This window comes from Podarcis tiliguerta (genome assembly GCF_965153285.1).
Source record: "Podarcis tiliguerta genome assembly, chromosome: W".
NCBI classification, from domain to species: Eukaryota; Metazoa; Chordata; class Lepidosauria; order Squamata; family Lacertidae; genus Podarcis; species Podarcis tiliguerta.
In genome coordinates, this window is record NC_139552.1 from 11,555,916 (window position 1) to 11,570,167 (window position 14,252).

General features: G+C 44.6%; 1 protein-coding gene across 7 annotated transcripts in view; it reads right to left on the minus strand.

The window, feature by feature from the left end:
* The window catches only part of LOC310668861 (ubiquitin-conjugating enzyme E2 A), a 420,054-nt gene that overhangs the window by 19,480 nt on the left and 386,322 nt on the right, over positions 1-14,252 (minus strand). For 3 of the 7 annotated variants that reach the window (XM_083422216.1, XM_083422220.1, XM_083422217.1), the window contains 4 exons: positions 6,577-6,657; positions 3,275-3,300; positions 1,843-1,932; positions 869-957 (listed from right to left, as the gene is read on the minus strand). In XM_083422216.1, coding sequence (XP_083278342.1) covers positions 869-957; positions 1,843-1,932; positions 3,275-3,300; positions 6,577-6,602 — 231 coding nt within the window. In that variant the 5' untranslated portion in view covers positions 6,603-6,657. Of the gene's footprint in view, positions 1-868; positions 958-1,842; positions 1,933-3,274; positions 3,301-6,576; positions 6,658-6,843; positions 6,863-6,904; positions 7,376-10,259; positions 10,420-14,252 lie in introns of those variants that run through there. The other 4 variants (XM_083422219.1, XM_083422221.1, XM_083422218.1 and 1 more) reach the window with 4 other exon arrangements.

Sequence of the window (14,252 nt, forward strand, 5' to 3'; positions counted from 1 at the left end):
GACAGATGTACCATGTATATTAGGAACGTTTCTTGGATATTTCAGGTCCCCTGCTTAGCCTGCACCTATCCTATTGTTTTTAACACAATGACATGCACTCTCCACATGTACATGTTACACAATTAACAATTATCTTTGTTCCAACAGCAAAGCTTAATGTGTGCAATGAGCCACTCCTTTAAGCCTACATAACTATGCTCAGAATCAGTTCTGATGGGAGAACAGTCCATTAGAGAACCGTCCAAGGCTTTTGGCCTTGTGAACACCCTACCAGCAGACATCTTGCATGGGCTTCAAGCAACAGTTTGAAGGTGGATGACTTCTGAACATTTTCAAAAGTGCAAAAAGGAAGGGGAGGAGAAAGCACACTCCCAAGACTGTAAGAATATGCTTCTGCTACACCAAATACGCAAAAGGTAATCATCACCACTAGAAAAATGTAGTGATGAAGTGCTTCTGAAATGTATAGCTGCTTCAGTTTGTGAAGCCATTTTGTTAATCCTTTTGGGCAAGTCACAGAGTGGGGATGCAATGTATCACTAATTCAATTGGGGGGGAGTATTCTTTGAAGTGAATTTAACACTTTAGGCCCTTCCCAGTTGTTTAGTCAGTAGTGTTTCAGTTATTTTGTATTTTACCCACATTGTATGTACATTTATAGAATCACAATCATAGAATTGTAGAGTTGGAAGGGACCATGAGGATCATCTAGTCCAACCCCCTGTAGTTATACTATTGCATTTTATAATTAACAGAAATAAAAGGATGGGTCTTAAATAATGATGATGGAATCACATGGTAGATAGTTCACCAGATAGTTGTGTTTCTGCTTTCATGGTTATTACAGAAACTAAATCCCTGATGTTACCTGTATGGATGTTAAGATGGATGATACATCATAGGTAGGACTCCAACGGTTCTGAAGAATATCCAGACATATACTACCATCTGCATAGACTACAAAAGGAAATTAATGGGTTTCATAACAAGAGCCAGTGCCCTGCAAGTTTCTCTTGCCAGGTTGTCACTCACAGCTCATTGTCAGCATTTATTGAATAACTAACTAAAGTCACGCACAGAGTAAGTGTCTGAAGCTTGTTCCTCATCTGATTTCCACAAGTTATGAAACAGGCCCCTGGTGAACTGAATCTGTAAACTGCACCTTGCTCCACCAACACATCCTCCTTTCTGACCTCACAACTATGTTTATGAAGATGTTCACAGCATGGTATTTCAAGCAAGGATTAAGCACCAGGAACACATTTCCTTTCTAAGATCTATGCAAGTCTAATGCAAGTCTAATGTGAACTTTGCAATATAGGCTTTAGAATTCTTCATAAAGGGGGGAGAGGAGAGGATATAAATGTAGGATGAGAAAATCCACTGAAAATAAAGCTATTAAAAACTCATATACAAAAGCATTAGCATCTATAGGAGTGCTAGAAATCTAATTGGTTACACTTGGCTAGTGACAAGAAAAGTTTGTTTACTATAGGGTTCCATCAGAAGTCATACAACCAAAATATCAGAAGCAGACAAGATCTAGGATTATAAGAACCCAAGCAATGAACTAGTACTGCTACTAAGTAGATTTGGTTTCATTTAGAAGTTTTCCTCTTGCCTTTAAAATTAAAGGATTCTACACCTCAGTGATCAGGGGAGTCACTGGGGAAATCACCCTATTCTGCTAGAAATTTAAAAGGCCATGTAGAATGGATTCTCAGCAACATTTAGCATATATTTATATGACTGCAATTCCCTTAAATCATCAGTATCCAGTCCATTTCCATGACTATTGCTGTAGTTAAAGACACAAACCACTCCATTTTAGATGGTACATACCATTTGGATGAAACATCTTAGAAACAAATCTAACAGTAGGTGGCTTGTTTGGATATTCTTCTGTGAATTCTATGGTAAGCTTGAAAGTTCCTGCAATTGAAAGAGGCAAGGCCTAATTATCTTGTTCACAGACTGAAACTTCCCCTGTACCTGTTGTGCAGATGCTCCAGCAGTTTCACGGAATTCCCTAGGTATAGGAGATTCAATTATTACGTAGTCTGCTATTCCACTGACAACAGTGGGCCAGCCAGATGCCTCTAGGAAGCTCACAGGCCGCTGCCACTGCCACCACAATTACAAGGCCTTGCAGGCTGTCAATGCTTTTGCCACTGCCGCAAGGCCTTGCAGGCCACCACAAGGCCTTGCAGGCTTCTGCTACCACTGCCCACTGCCGTGGCAAGGCTTCATAGGCTGCTGATTATTGTGCCACTGCTGCCAGGCGGCTGCCGCTTCTGCTGCCTAGCAGGCCTGCTGGCAGTCCCAGATTATTTGTATTCACTATGACTCATCACCGTACTTTGGATTGTCCTGAATACCACCATTTGGTAGTGAAGCCCAAACCCATGTGTCTCATTTGGATGCATTTTGGCTTGCCTGCTGCTGAAAGTGACCATTAGGTGATTGATAATATAATCATTTATCCGTTTCAGAACCTTAAGTAGTAGCAGTTGCCAGTGATATACTGCAATATTGAAAACTAGTTATCACCCAGTCCTACACCTGACCTTCCTGCTGCTTGGAAGGAAGCAGCCAGCCCATCTCACTTGGGGGAGGCAAAACAGTATTTGGAAAGCAGCAACCAGTAATCACCATACACAGGGACAGGACTTCTCAAATTGCTTGCAATTGTACTGCTACCTGGAGTTTTGAAGGCTGTTCGCAATATATTGCTGGGTCAAATATAATGAAACTGTTATTGTGATGTGGGCTTCAAACTGGTTTTGAACAATGTATGGATAGACCACATGATCAGAACAACCAGGGAGGTGAATGAAGTTGACAGCAAAGTGCTAGAAAGGGGATTGAGGAGAAGACTACAATTGTCAAAATGGGAGGGAATGATCCGGTGTTTTTATCCACAGGAAAGAGAAAAGGGACCATGTATTTGAAACACTCTCTATTTATGGAGACAGCCATCCTTGATAACCGGTGATCAAAGATATATTGCCTCTGAACACGTATGATACACTGTTACCTTAAGCAGACTTCGTTTATAAGAAGAAATTCAAATAAGTTCTTAAGTAAAGGGCACTATTTACACAGTAAGCCTAGTCACCACTTACAAGGCAAAATGCTTAACTGCAGCTGGCTGTGTTTTAGCCAAGAGAGAGCAAGGACAGCTGATCCATGGAATTCTGGGAGTCGTTAATATATGGATTACATCCACCTTCTGTTCACTGAAAACATTTTTTAGTTTTGTTTTAATACTTACCATCTTCAAATGGGGTTCCCTCAGGCCTGAAAGAGGAGAAAGCATATCAGCACCTCACATGTTGTTTGCCAAAGTTAGTTTACTGTTGAACTGGCAGTCAGCCTTTACAGAATGACATACAGTGGTACCTCAGTTGCCGAACGTAATCCATTCTGAAAGACCGTTCTACTTCCAAAATGTTCAACAATCGAGGCGCAATGGGTGGTCGGCAAAATCCATGGGGGAAAAATGGAGAAACGTGCCTCAGAAGCTGTTCGATTTCCGAGGCACGTTCAAAAATGTAAGCATTCATTTCCAGGTTGTCGGCATTCGAAAGCCGAAACATTTTACTTCCAAAGCATTTGACAGGCAAGGTTCCACTATATAGTTGAATTTTGACCCATGCCCAGCACAGAAATGGGGGTCAGAGTGAGCAAGCTTTAAGAGTTTCGGGAGAAAAAAACCAAAAGTTTTAGCAATTTCACAATTTCTACATGTGGGTAGTTTTACTTATGTAAATAACTTCTACCAAGCAGTCACCTGCTCCTGTGCTGCTGCCACCTCTAATCCTGCTCTCAACCCAGATGCCATCTGGGTCAAATGGTGGGGATACCACCCCCAAATACTCCATAGCATTGTGTAATTAAAACAGCAGTGCTAAGGAAACTGCACACTGCTCACCGCCCCAGTTTTGCTGCTATTTTAAAAATAAAGGCAGCAGCATGATGGTGCTGCATGGCTCTGGTCTGATGGCAACCAATTTGTCACACAGAAAGGTACCCCCAAGGGTCATTTAATCCAACCCCCGGCAACACAGGAATCTCAACTAAAGCATCCCTGACATACGGCTATCCAACCTCTGCTTTAAAATTTCTAGTGAAGGAGAGTTCACCACCTTCTGAGGGAGACCATTTCACTGTCGAACAGCTCTTACCACCAGAAAGTTCTTCGTGATGTTTAGTCAGAATCTCATTTCTTTGCATTTTAATGCATTGGTTTGGGTCCTAGCCTCTGGAGCGGCAGAAAACGAGCTTGCTCCCTCTTCAATGTGACACCCCTTCAGATATTTGAAGACAGCCATCATCGTTCACAGGTGACTGGACATATACTCAACTAAGAAACTTCCTCCCCTGAAACACCAGGACCCAATGGCCTGACAGCTAAATATTAAAAAAACAACTCCAGAACTCTCTGGTGCAGCCATTGAAAGATGTTATGAATGAAATTTTAAAGAATGGTAAAGTACCAGAGGCCTGGAAAGAGGCATTCATTACCTTAATCCCAAAGCAAGACGCAGATTTAAAGGTAGGTACCCCTGCCCGTACGGGCCAGTCGTGTCCGACTCTAGGGTTGTGCGCCCATCTCACTTAAGAGGCCGGGGGCCAGCGCTGTCCGGAGACACTTCCGGGTCACGTGGCCAGCATGACGAAGCTGCTCTGGTGAGCCAGCACCAGCGCAGCACACAGAAACGCCTTTTACCTTCCCGCTATAAAGCGGTACCTATTTATGTACTTGCACTTAGGGGTGCTTTCGAACTGCTAGGTGGGCAGGAGCTGGGACCGAAAGACGGGAGCTCACCCCACCGCGGGGATTCGAACCGCCGACCATACGATTAGCAAGTCCTAGGCACTGAGGTTTTACCCACAGCGCCACCCGCGTCCTAAGACGCAGACTTAGGTAAAGGTAAAGGTACCCCTGCCCATACGGGCCAGTCTTGACAGACTCTAGGGTTGTGCGCCCATCTCACTCAAGAGGCCGGGGGCCAGCGCTGTCCGGAGACACTTCCGGGTCACGTGGCCAGCGTGACATCGCTGCTCTGGCAAGCCAGAGCCGCACACGGAACGCCGTTTACCTTCCCGCTAGTAAGCGGTCCCTATTTATCTACTTGCACCCGAGGATGCTTTCGAACTGCTAGGTTGGCAGGCGCTGGGACCGAACAACGGGAGCGCACCCCGCCGCGGGGATTCGAACCGCCGAACTTTCAATCGGCAAGCCCTAGGCGCTGAGGCTTTTACCCACAGCGCCACCCGCGTCCCTTACTTTTGGTTAAAAGCTATAGACCAATCTCTCTATTAAACAACGATTATAAATTATTTGCAAACATCTTGGCCAATAGATTGAAAGGGGTCTTGACAGAAATAATCCATCATGATCAAGCTGGTTTCCTACCAGGACACCAGATGAAGGATAATGTAAGGAATATAATTGATTTTTCATATCTGTTTTTCCTGCCGCTTCGCTGAAGGGGCGCTGGGCAGAGAGGGGGAGATTTTTTTTTTCTTGTTCTCCCCCCTCTAAAACAAGGTGCATCCTATTGTCTGGTGTGTTCTATGGTGCGAAAAATACAGTATATGCCTGCAGAAGCCTTTCCTGGAGCCCACATGGTCCTCTCTTTCCAGCTGAAATTAGACTTGGAAAAAAGCATTCTGTTGTACTCAACAGAATAGGTCATGATGGGTGTGTGGTGCCCACAGCAGTTTCACCTGTTTGCACATGTGTCCATAGGCCCAAAAAGGTTGGCGATTCCTGCCTTACAGCAAGAGATGTTTTAAAAAATGTACAACACACCAGAGGCTGCTTATTGGAATTAAAATAATTTTTGTCCAGCACCAGCTCTAGTTTTTGTAAACTCACACAGAAACACAACCCTCTCTGCCTGGATATATGACTTTATAACACTGTTGAGATTTTTTTTTTTTAATTTAAAAAAAAACACCTTCCGCCATCACTGGACAAAGAGGAAAATACAATTAAGAACAATAGCTGTTACAAACAGTCATCCCTGCAAAACTACATGACCTCAGAGGATGAGCAAAACTAATTATAATCATTAAAGCAATAATTTTAATAGCACATAGACCCTACTATGAACATCTTAGAAACAGGAGAGGAGCGAGATGCAGCTACAATTATAATTATTACACTTGTGTCTTTCTTTTTCTTCCCAAAATACAAGCAGTTTTCTACTGTAATAATATTACTATAATAAATACATGTATCGAAGACATATCATTCTGCACTCCTGGAAAGCATAGAAAGATACATATATACCTAACTTTATGAAAAACACTGAATGGGAACAGGCATTTTCATTTTGTGCTCCTAGAAGGAACAGCATGATATAAGTGAAATAAGAATAATAATAGTAAGAAGAGCACACACTGGCAGACCCCCCCCCCCCCTCAAGATGCGCGATAAGGATTGCTGATTATTATTCTGAGAGAAACGGAGATCTGGACAATGAGATTACATAGAGTTTTAAACCTCTTTTTTCGGATTTATTTGGAAAAGGAAGAACAGGCGATCCAGGCCTGCCTACTCACCCAAATATGACCGCGTTCCACACCATTATGTTGTTCTCTGAGGGAGCCCCACTGACTCCGGCTGGAGGGTCCTCCTGAAGCCTGTTTTGGGAGGGAGGGACGGGAAAAAAGAGACACCCAATTCAGTGGCTGGAGAGAGTATCACCGTCCACCCAATCAGGGCAAACGACGTAACTCTCCATCCATGGGCGCCACTGCCTGCCTTGTGCAAGTAACACAACTCTGTCACTACGCTACCTTTATTAGCGCCATGTTGGATCACCTCACCTCTTCCTTACTTGCTTTCCTCGTTAGCCTCTGGGAAGGGGGGTCCCGACTCAGCGCTTACCTTTTGAAGTCCCGCATGAGGCGCCTCCGGGCGGGCGTGGACATCGCGAGCTCGCGATGTTAAAACACTCATACACACCAGCCCCCAGGGAAGGTGGGGCGCGGGGCACAAAAGGCAGTGGCAGGTTCCGAGAGGCTCCCTGAGCTGTAACACCTTCTAACACTTCAACAAAGGCGCGGGGCTGACGGTAGGGCGATCAAACAACACGTCTTAACAATGGCGGAGGCTGCTGGGCAGTTCCAGACCGCACCACTGCCGTTGCGAGGGAGGGGTCTTTGGTAATAGACAAGAGGCTGCGCTAGATTGAGCCAAATCAGGGCAATACCACTAGAGAGAAGCTGAAAGTGATCACACTTAAGAGTGGGCAGTGACGTACACCGAAAGATTCTGGACGATACCAATGGAAAAGGGGAGCATAGCTGTCAACGTTTCCCTTTTTTTAAAGGGGATTTCCCTTATTCCGAATAGGATTCCTCGCAAGAAAAGGGAAAAGTTGACAGCTATGAAGGGGAGGGAGAAACCATCCTGTGTATAAGCCTCTTCTGTAGTACCTGTAGGCTTCGTCTTGGCTGCCCTCCTCCTTATTGATGCATAAGATCATAAGCCCAGCCTGCTTGATCTGGCCAATGGTTCATTGAGTCCAGCATCCTGCTCTCACAGTAGCCAACCAAATGCCTGTGCAAAAACCGGCAAGCAGGATTTGAGCACAAGGGCACTCTCCCCTCCTGCAATTTTCAGCAACTGGTATCATCATCATCATCATCAATTAACATTAATAATTTGTATACTTCATCTGAAGATCTTAGGATGGTTCACAACAGAAAAACACAAAATAAGATTACAAAATACATAACATAACAAAACAAAACCGTAAACCCGCTCCCAGAAACACATTTTAAAAGTCATAGACTGCTAATTAGCCAAAGAGAAACATTTTTGCCTGGCACCTAAATATATGCAATGAAGGTGCCAGGCGAGCTTCCCTGGGGAGAGCATCCCACAAACGGGGAGACACAGCAGAAAAGGCCCATTCTCATGTTGCCACCCCCTAGAACTCTTGTGGAGGAAGCACACAAAGAAGGGTCACTGGTGGTGATTGCAGGGTCTGGGACAGTTTATATGGGGGGAAAGCAGTCCTTGAAGTACTGCAGTCACAAGCCGCTTTGGGCTTTATGGGTCAAAACCAGTACAGTGGTACCTCGGATTACAAACTTAATTCGTTCCGGAGGTCCGTTCTTAACCTGAAACCATTCTTAACCTGAGGTGAGCTTTCACTAATGGGGCCTACCACTGCCACCGCACCACCAGTGCACAATTTCCATTCTGATCCTGGGGCAAAGTTCTCAACCCAAGGTACTACTTCTGGGTTAGAGGAGTTTGTAACCCAAAGCATTTGTAACCTGAGGTGCCACTGTAGTTTTAATAGGGACTGGAAACTAATTGGCAGCCGGTGCAGCTGGACCAGAATCAGTGTAATATGCTCAAACTGTCTTGCCCCAATGAGCAACCTGTGCACCAAATTCTGCAGTAGCTGAAGTTTCCAAACTGTCTTCAGAGGTAGACTTACGTATAACATATTGCAGTAATCTAACCTAGGAGTTACCAGAGCATATGTGATAGTTAGGCTATCCCTGTCCAGATTGTGGTGCAGCTGGACCACCAGTTGAAGTTGATGGAAGGCACTCCACACCACTGAGGCCACCTGAGCCTCAAGTGACAACAAATGACACAGAACTACCCCTAAGCTACGTACCCACTCTATCAAGAGCAGGTAACCTCCCATCCATCCGATCTAGGGAACCACCCATGTCAGGGGATGATTGGTGGGTGCTAGAAGAGATAAGAGTCCGGGAAATCAGCCAGATTTACAGGATTTATTAGGTCCATTCTCCTATTTACACAGAGCTCTCAGAGCACATCTGCATCATTCAGGACCAAGTTACGGTAATCTGGCAATCGTAAGGCCGGTGCAGTGGTAACGTGTTGGCCTCTCTCACACTGAACACTTCCTCCAAGTCTCGGTATTGTGGAGGGATTCCGCCTTTCTTTCCCAGACACGTTGGCCCTCCTTTCCCGAGGTTCCCCTACTCCCAGGCAGTTCTCCAAACAGTGCGCCGACCCGAAAGTCAGGGACCGCTGGTGCCATGAAACCACCGGGTCGTGCAAGGCCAACCAACTCATTCCCAGAATAATCGGTGGCCCCACCAAGGTGGCTACGTGAAAGGCGATGGTCTCGGAGTGCGTGGAAATCCTCATCCTCATGGGAGGAGTATGATGCGTCACTTCCCCTCCCAAAAGTTCCCTTCCATCAATGGTGGTCACTTGCAGAGGAAAATCCAGAGGCCGAAGATGCAACTGGTGCTGCGCAGCAAAGTCCCTGCTGAAGAAGTTCACACTGGCCCCTGAGTCCACTAGGGAGTGGACCTCCATTGCGTGGCCATTTGGGAGCTCCAGCAGCACCCTCACCACTATGCCTGGTTTGGGGTGGCCTGGTCGGGGCTCTTTGCTGCTGCTGCTGCCTGGCTGCTACCCCGGTTCACCACCAGCCAGGCCTTCCCATTTCCCTGCACCTGGGGCACTTCCTCTTCTCCCTGTGGAGTGGCCCCCACCATTCCCTGCCAGTTACGACGCTCTGGACACACTTTGGCAAAGTGTCCTGGTTTCTGGCACAAAAAACACCTCTTGGCCGCCTGCCAGTCCTTTCCCTCCTTTCTGCTCTGCAGTTGGGCTTTTGAATGTTCCCGTGCGCAGGCTGAGTCGATCTCCATGGGCTCTTGCTGACTCTGACCTTGAGTAGCCCCTGCCGGCATCTCAAGAATGCGATTACCATGGAAACGCTCCCCTATGCTCTGCCTCCTCTCCAGCAAATGGGCTTCCTGCCTGAGGCCCACCGCTAACGCAGCCTTAGTTAACGCGCCCATATCTTTGGGCCGGGGCCCTCTGGCAAGCTCATCTTTCACATCAGAATTTAGCCCGGCCTTAAACAGGGCCTGCACTGGTTCGGAACTCAAATCCCAACCCAGCTTGTGGACCAGCATTGCGAACTGGGACCAGTAACTGCGCACAGTCAAATTGCCTTGCTTCAAAGCCAAGAGTTCCTGCTGAGTCATATCAACTTGACTCTCATTTGTAAACATGGCGTCCATCGCCTGATAGAACTTTGCCAAGTCCCGGAGTGCATTGTTACCGGCTGCTATCAGTGGCCTCACCCACTCTCTAGCTGGCCCCGATAGGTGGCTAATTATAAAAGCCACACTCTGTCCATCATTGGCAAAATCAGTTCCCTGCAGTTCTAAGGCATATTTCATCTCCGTTTTAAAGCTTAAATATTCCTGAGTATCACTGTCAAACCTACCCACCAAAGTAGGCATTTTCCTTCCCAGCAGGTCCCCTTTCGGTTCTTTATGTTGTGCCCGACTCTCTTCCAATCTAATACGCAGCTCCTCCGCGCGTCTTTCCAGATCGGCGTGGCTTTCCTTCAAAGCAGCAAATTCCCTCTCCATTGCTCTTATCTTTTTTTTTATATATATAATATTTTATTGGGTTTTACAGTAAGCATAAAACAACAGTAAACAAACAACATCACAACAAAAGAAAAGAAAAGAAAACACTACAACACACAAACACGAAACAGTAAAGTACAAAAAATAAAAATAAAAGTATTTAAAAACAATTTTTGTCTCCTTGTATTCTTTGCATTAACTTATTTCTCCGACTTCCCCAGACCTCCCTTCTCTGTATTCCAAATCAAATATTCTGTCTGCAAATTCTTTCCCTCTATCATATTTTAATTTTCTAATAGACTTAATGTATAATAAATAATTGCATTTCCTTATATCTGAAAAAATGTTGGATCTTTTTCTATTCACTAATAACCATTCACAATCAATCTGATGTCGTCAGACGTTCATTATCTTATAATATTTCTGTAAATAGTCTTTGAATTTCCTCCAATCTTCCTTCACCGTCTCTTCTCCCTGGTCTCTGATTCTGCCAGTCATTTCTGCCAATTGCATGTAGTCGGTAACTTTCATCTGCCATTCTTCCAGCGTGGGTAGCTCTTGTGTCTTCCAATACTGTGCAATAAGTATTCTTGCTGCTGCTGTGGCATACATAAAAAATGTCCTATCCTTCTTGTGCACCTGTTGGCTGACCATACCCAAGAGAAAGGCTTCAGGTTTCTTCGGGAATGTGTATTTAAACACTCTTTTCAGCTCATTATAAATCGTCTCCAAGAATGCTTTAATCTTTGGGCACGTCCACCAAAGGTGAAAGAATGTACCTTCGACCTCTTTACATTTCCAACATTTATTATCGGGCAAATGAAAAATTTTTGCTAGCTTGACTGGTGTCATGTACCACCTGTATATCATTTTCATAATATTCTCTCTTAAGGCATTAGATGCCGTAAATTTCACACCAGTGGTCCATAACCGTTCCCAGTCAGCTAGCATTATATTATGACCCACATCTTGTGCCCACTTAATCATTGCAGATTTCACTTCTTCATCCTGTGTATTCCATTTCAACAGCAAGTTATACATTCTTGACAAAATCTTAGTTTTGGGTTCTAACAATTCTGTTTCCAATTTTGATTTTTCCACCTGGAAGCCAATTTTTCTGTCCATTTTGTAAGCCTCCATTATCTGATGATAATGAAGCCAATCACGAACTCTATTTTTTAGTTTATCAAAACTCTGTAATTTCCATTTTTCTCCATCTTGTTCTAAGATCTCCCAATATTTTGGCCAGTTGGCCTCCATATTGAGTTTTTTTAGTGCTTTTGCTTCCATTGGGGACAACCACCTTGGAGTCTTGTTTTCAAGAAGATCTTTATATCTCATCCAAACATTAAACAGTGCTTTCCTAACAATGTGAATTTTAAACATCCTATGCACTTTAACCTTGTCATACCATAGATATGCATGCCAACCAAAAGCATTATTAAACCCTTCTAAATCCAAAATGTCTGTGTTGCTCTTATCTGTCCTTTCTTGCTAGCACACGGCATAAGAGTCTCTGCAAGCTGTCAGGGGATGATTGGTGGGTGCTAGAAGAGATAAAGAGTCCGGGAAACCGGCCAGATTTACAGGATTTATTAGTTCTATTCTCCTATTTACACAGAGCTCTCAGAGCACATCTGCATTATTCGGTATCAGTGGCAGAGACTACCTGTTCCTTTCTTTTCCTCCAGCATAGCCACTTCCGGAGCCCTCCCCTTTTACTTCCTCTGTTACGTGAAGAGCTAAGCCCCGGAAACTGCTCCCCCTCTCTGATTCATTGCTTCCGGACAACCCTTCGTCACCCTCCTCCTCCGAGGAAGTGCAACTACTAATGATTGGAGGCTTATCTCTATATATCCCCATTCTTTCCCCCTTCTCAGCCCCCAGTTCCCTGACAACCCACTAACATTGCCTCAGTCTTTTCTGGATTGAGCTTCAGTTTGTTGGCTCTCATTCAGTCCATTACTGAGGCAAGACACCGGTCCAGCACTTTCACTGCCTCACCTGCTAATGTAAAGAAGTAGAGTTGCGTATCATCAGCATATTGCTAACAGCATACTCCAAAACACTGTGTGGTTGTGTGTTCTGCTAGAGGACATGGTCTGCGGGGGAGGGGATACTGCTGAGAGGAAGCCAGGCTGAATGAGGAAGTAAGTTGAAGGAAAAGTAGCAGTAATACTTAGCTGATTGCAGCTTCTGGGAGCTCCCGACGAGGAGCACATAAACAGGGGGTTTGCAAGGGCATTTAGTGGTAGAGTTTGAGTAGGAGGTCTAGAGCAGGGGTCAGCAAACTTTTTCAGCAGGGGGCCAGCCCACTATCCCTCAGACCCTTTGGGGGGGCCAGACTATATTTTTTTTTTGGGGGGGGGGGGAATGAACGAATTCCTATGCCCCACAAATAACCCAGAGATGCATTTAAAATAAAAGCACACATTCTACTCATTGGCGATCTGCCCCCTCGGGAAAGGCTGACTCCTCTTCCCAGGCACAGGGGCCTCTCTCCGGTGGTCTGCCTCTGGCTGGTCTTTGCTCAGTCCAGAGAGACCGGTGATAAGTGACACCTCCCTTTTGAGAGATGCACACTCACTTTCCCCTTGCATCTCAGCAGAAGAAAGAAACAGTCTGAAAGTAGCCTAGCATTCTACTTTATTCACAGACTGTACACTTTACACGGAGCTAGTACAAACATGTCTGCTCTCTCAGCAGCCTCTGTACAACACACTGCTTCCTTTGCAGCAACAACAGAAAGGTCTCAAGTTACACTGAGAACACAACCCTGAGAACAGCGTAGGGCATCCTGTCTCACGCTCAGTAACATCAGAAATATCACATGATGTAAACAATGTGCTGCTAGCACGCAACTGGTGAGTACTCATATCCCAACTGTAAAAAGATGCTGATTCCCGGACCGTCCATGGGCTGGATTTAGAAGGCGATTGGACCGGATCCGGGCCCTGGGCCTTAGTTTGACTACCCATGGTTTAGAGTGCTGTCTCACGATGCATGTAGGACCAAGAGACACAGAGGGTGAGGGAGCTGCTGCAGTCACTTGCAATACCTGTGTCTTCCTGCCTGAGAATGTGAAAAACTATACCTGCAACAAGTGCGAGCTGGTTGCCTGTCTGGAATAGAAGGTACAGCTGGAAGAGAAGGTACAACAATTTGTTGGCTATTTGCAGTTTAGTTGCACTGCAGAAAGCTTGCTGGGGAGACCACGCATTACAAGGAACTAAAAAATAACTTTATCAAGGTTTTAATAACAAGAACAAAAACATCTTTTACACTAAATACATCAACAAGCATGACCCATTCCCCAGGGTACTAAGAGAGCTAGGTGCTGCTCTTTATATATTATACCCAATTGCTGACACAGCTTAATTAACGCAACTTAGCAGCACCTGCTATACTGTTTCACAGCTGTAAAACTGGGTCTCGTTATTTTCTCTGGCCCTTAAAGACTTACACATCTTGTGGAACAATAATGAACCTTCAAATTTAAAGAGACCATTCAACACAATTTGAGGACTGCCTATCCAAACTTCAAGCCATTATTATTATTATTATTATTATTATTTACATATCATTCCCAAAAATCATATAACATATTTTCTTAAGGTTTTTCAATCTTTATCACTTAATCTACATTTCTACATTTCATTAATTTCCTTATTACTTTTAATAATCCTTAACTAACAATTCTCTTCATAATCTTGCCTGCAATATTTCGCATAGTCCTCCTTACAAAACTTCTTGCAGTCCTACTAGCGTAATCTGTTTATAACAATTGCTTTTCTTTTTTTTTTCTTTTTTATAATTTTTATTAATTTACAACAAAAACAAATCAC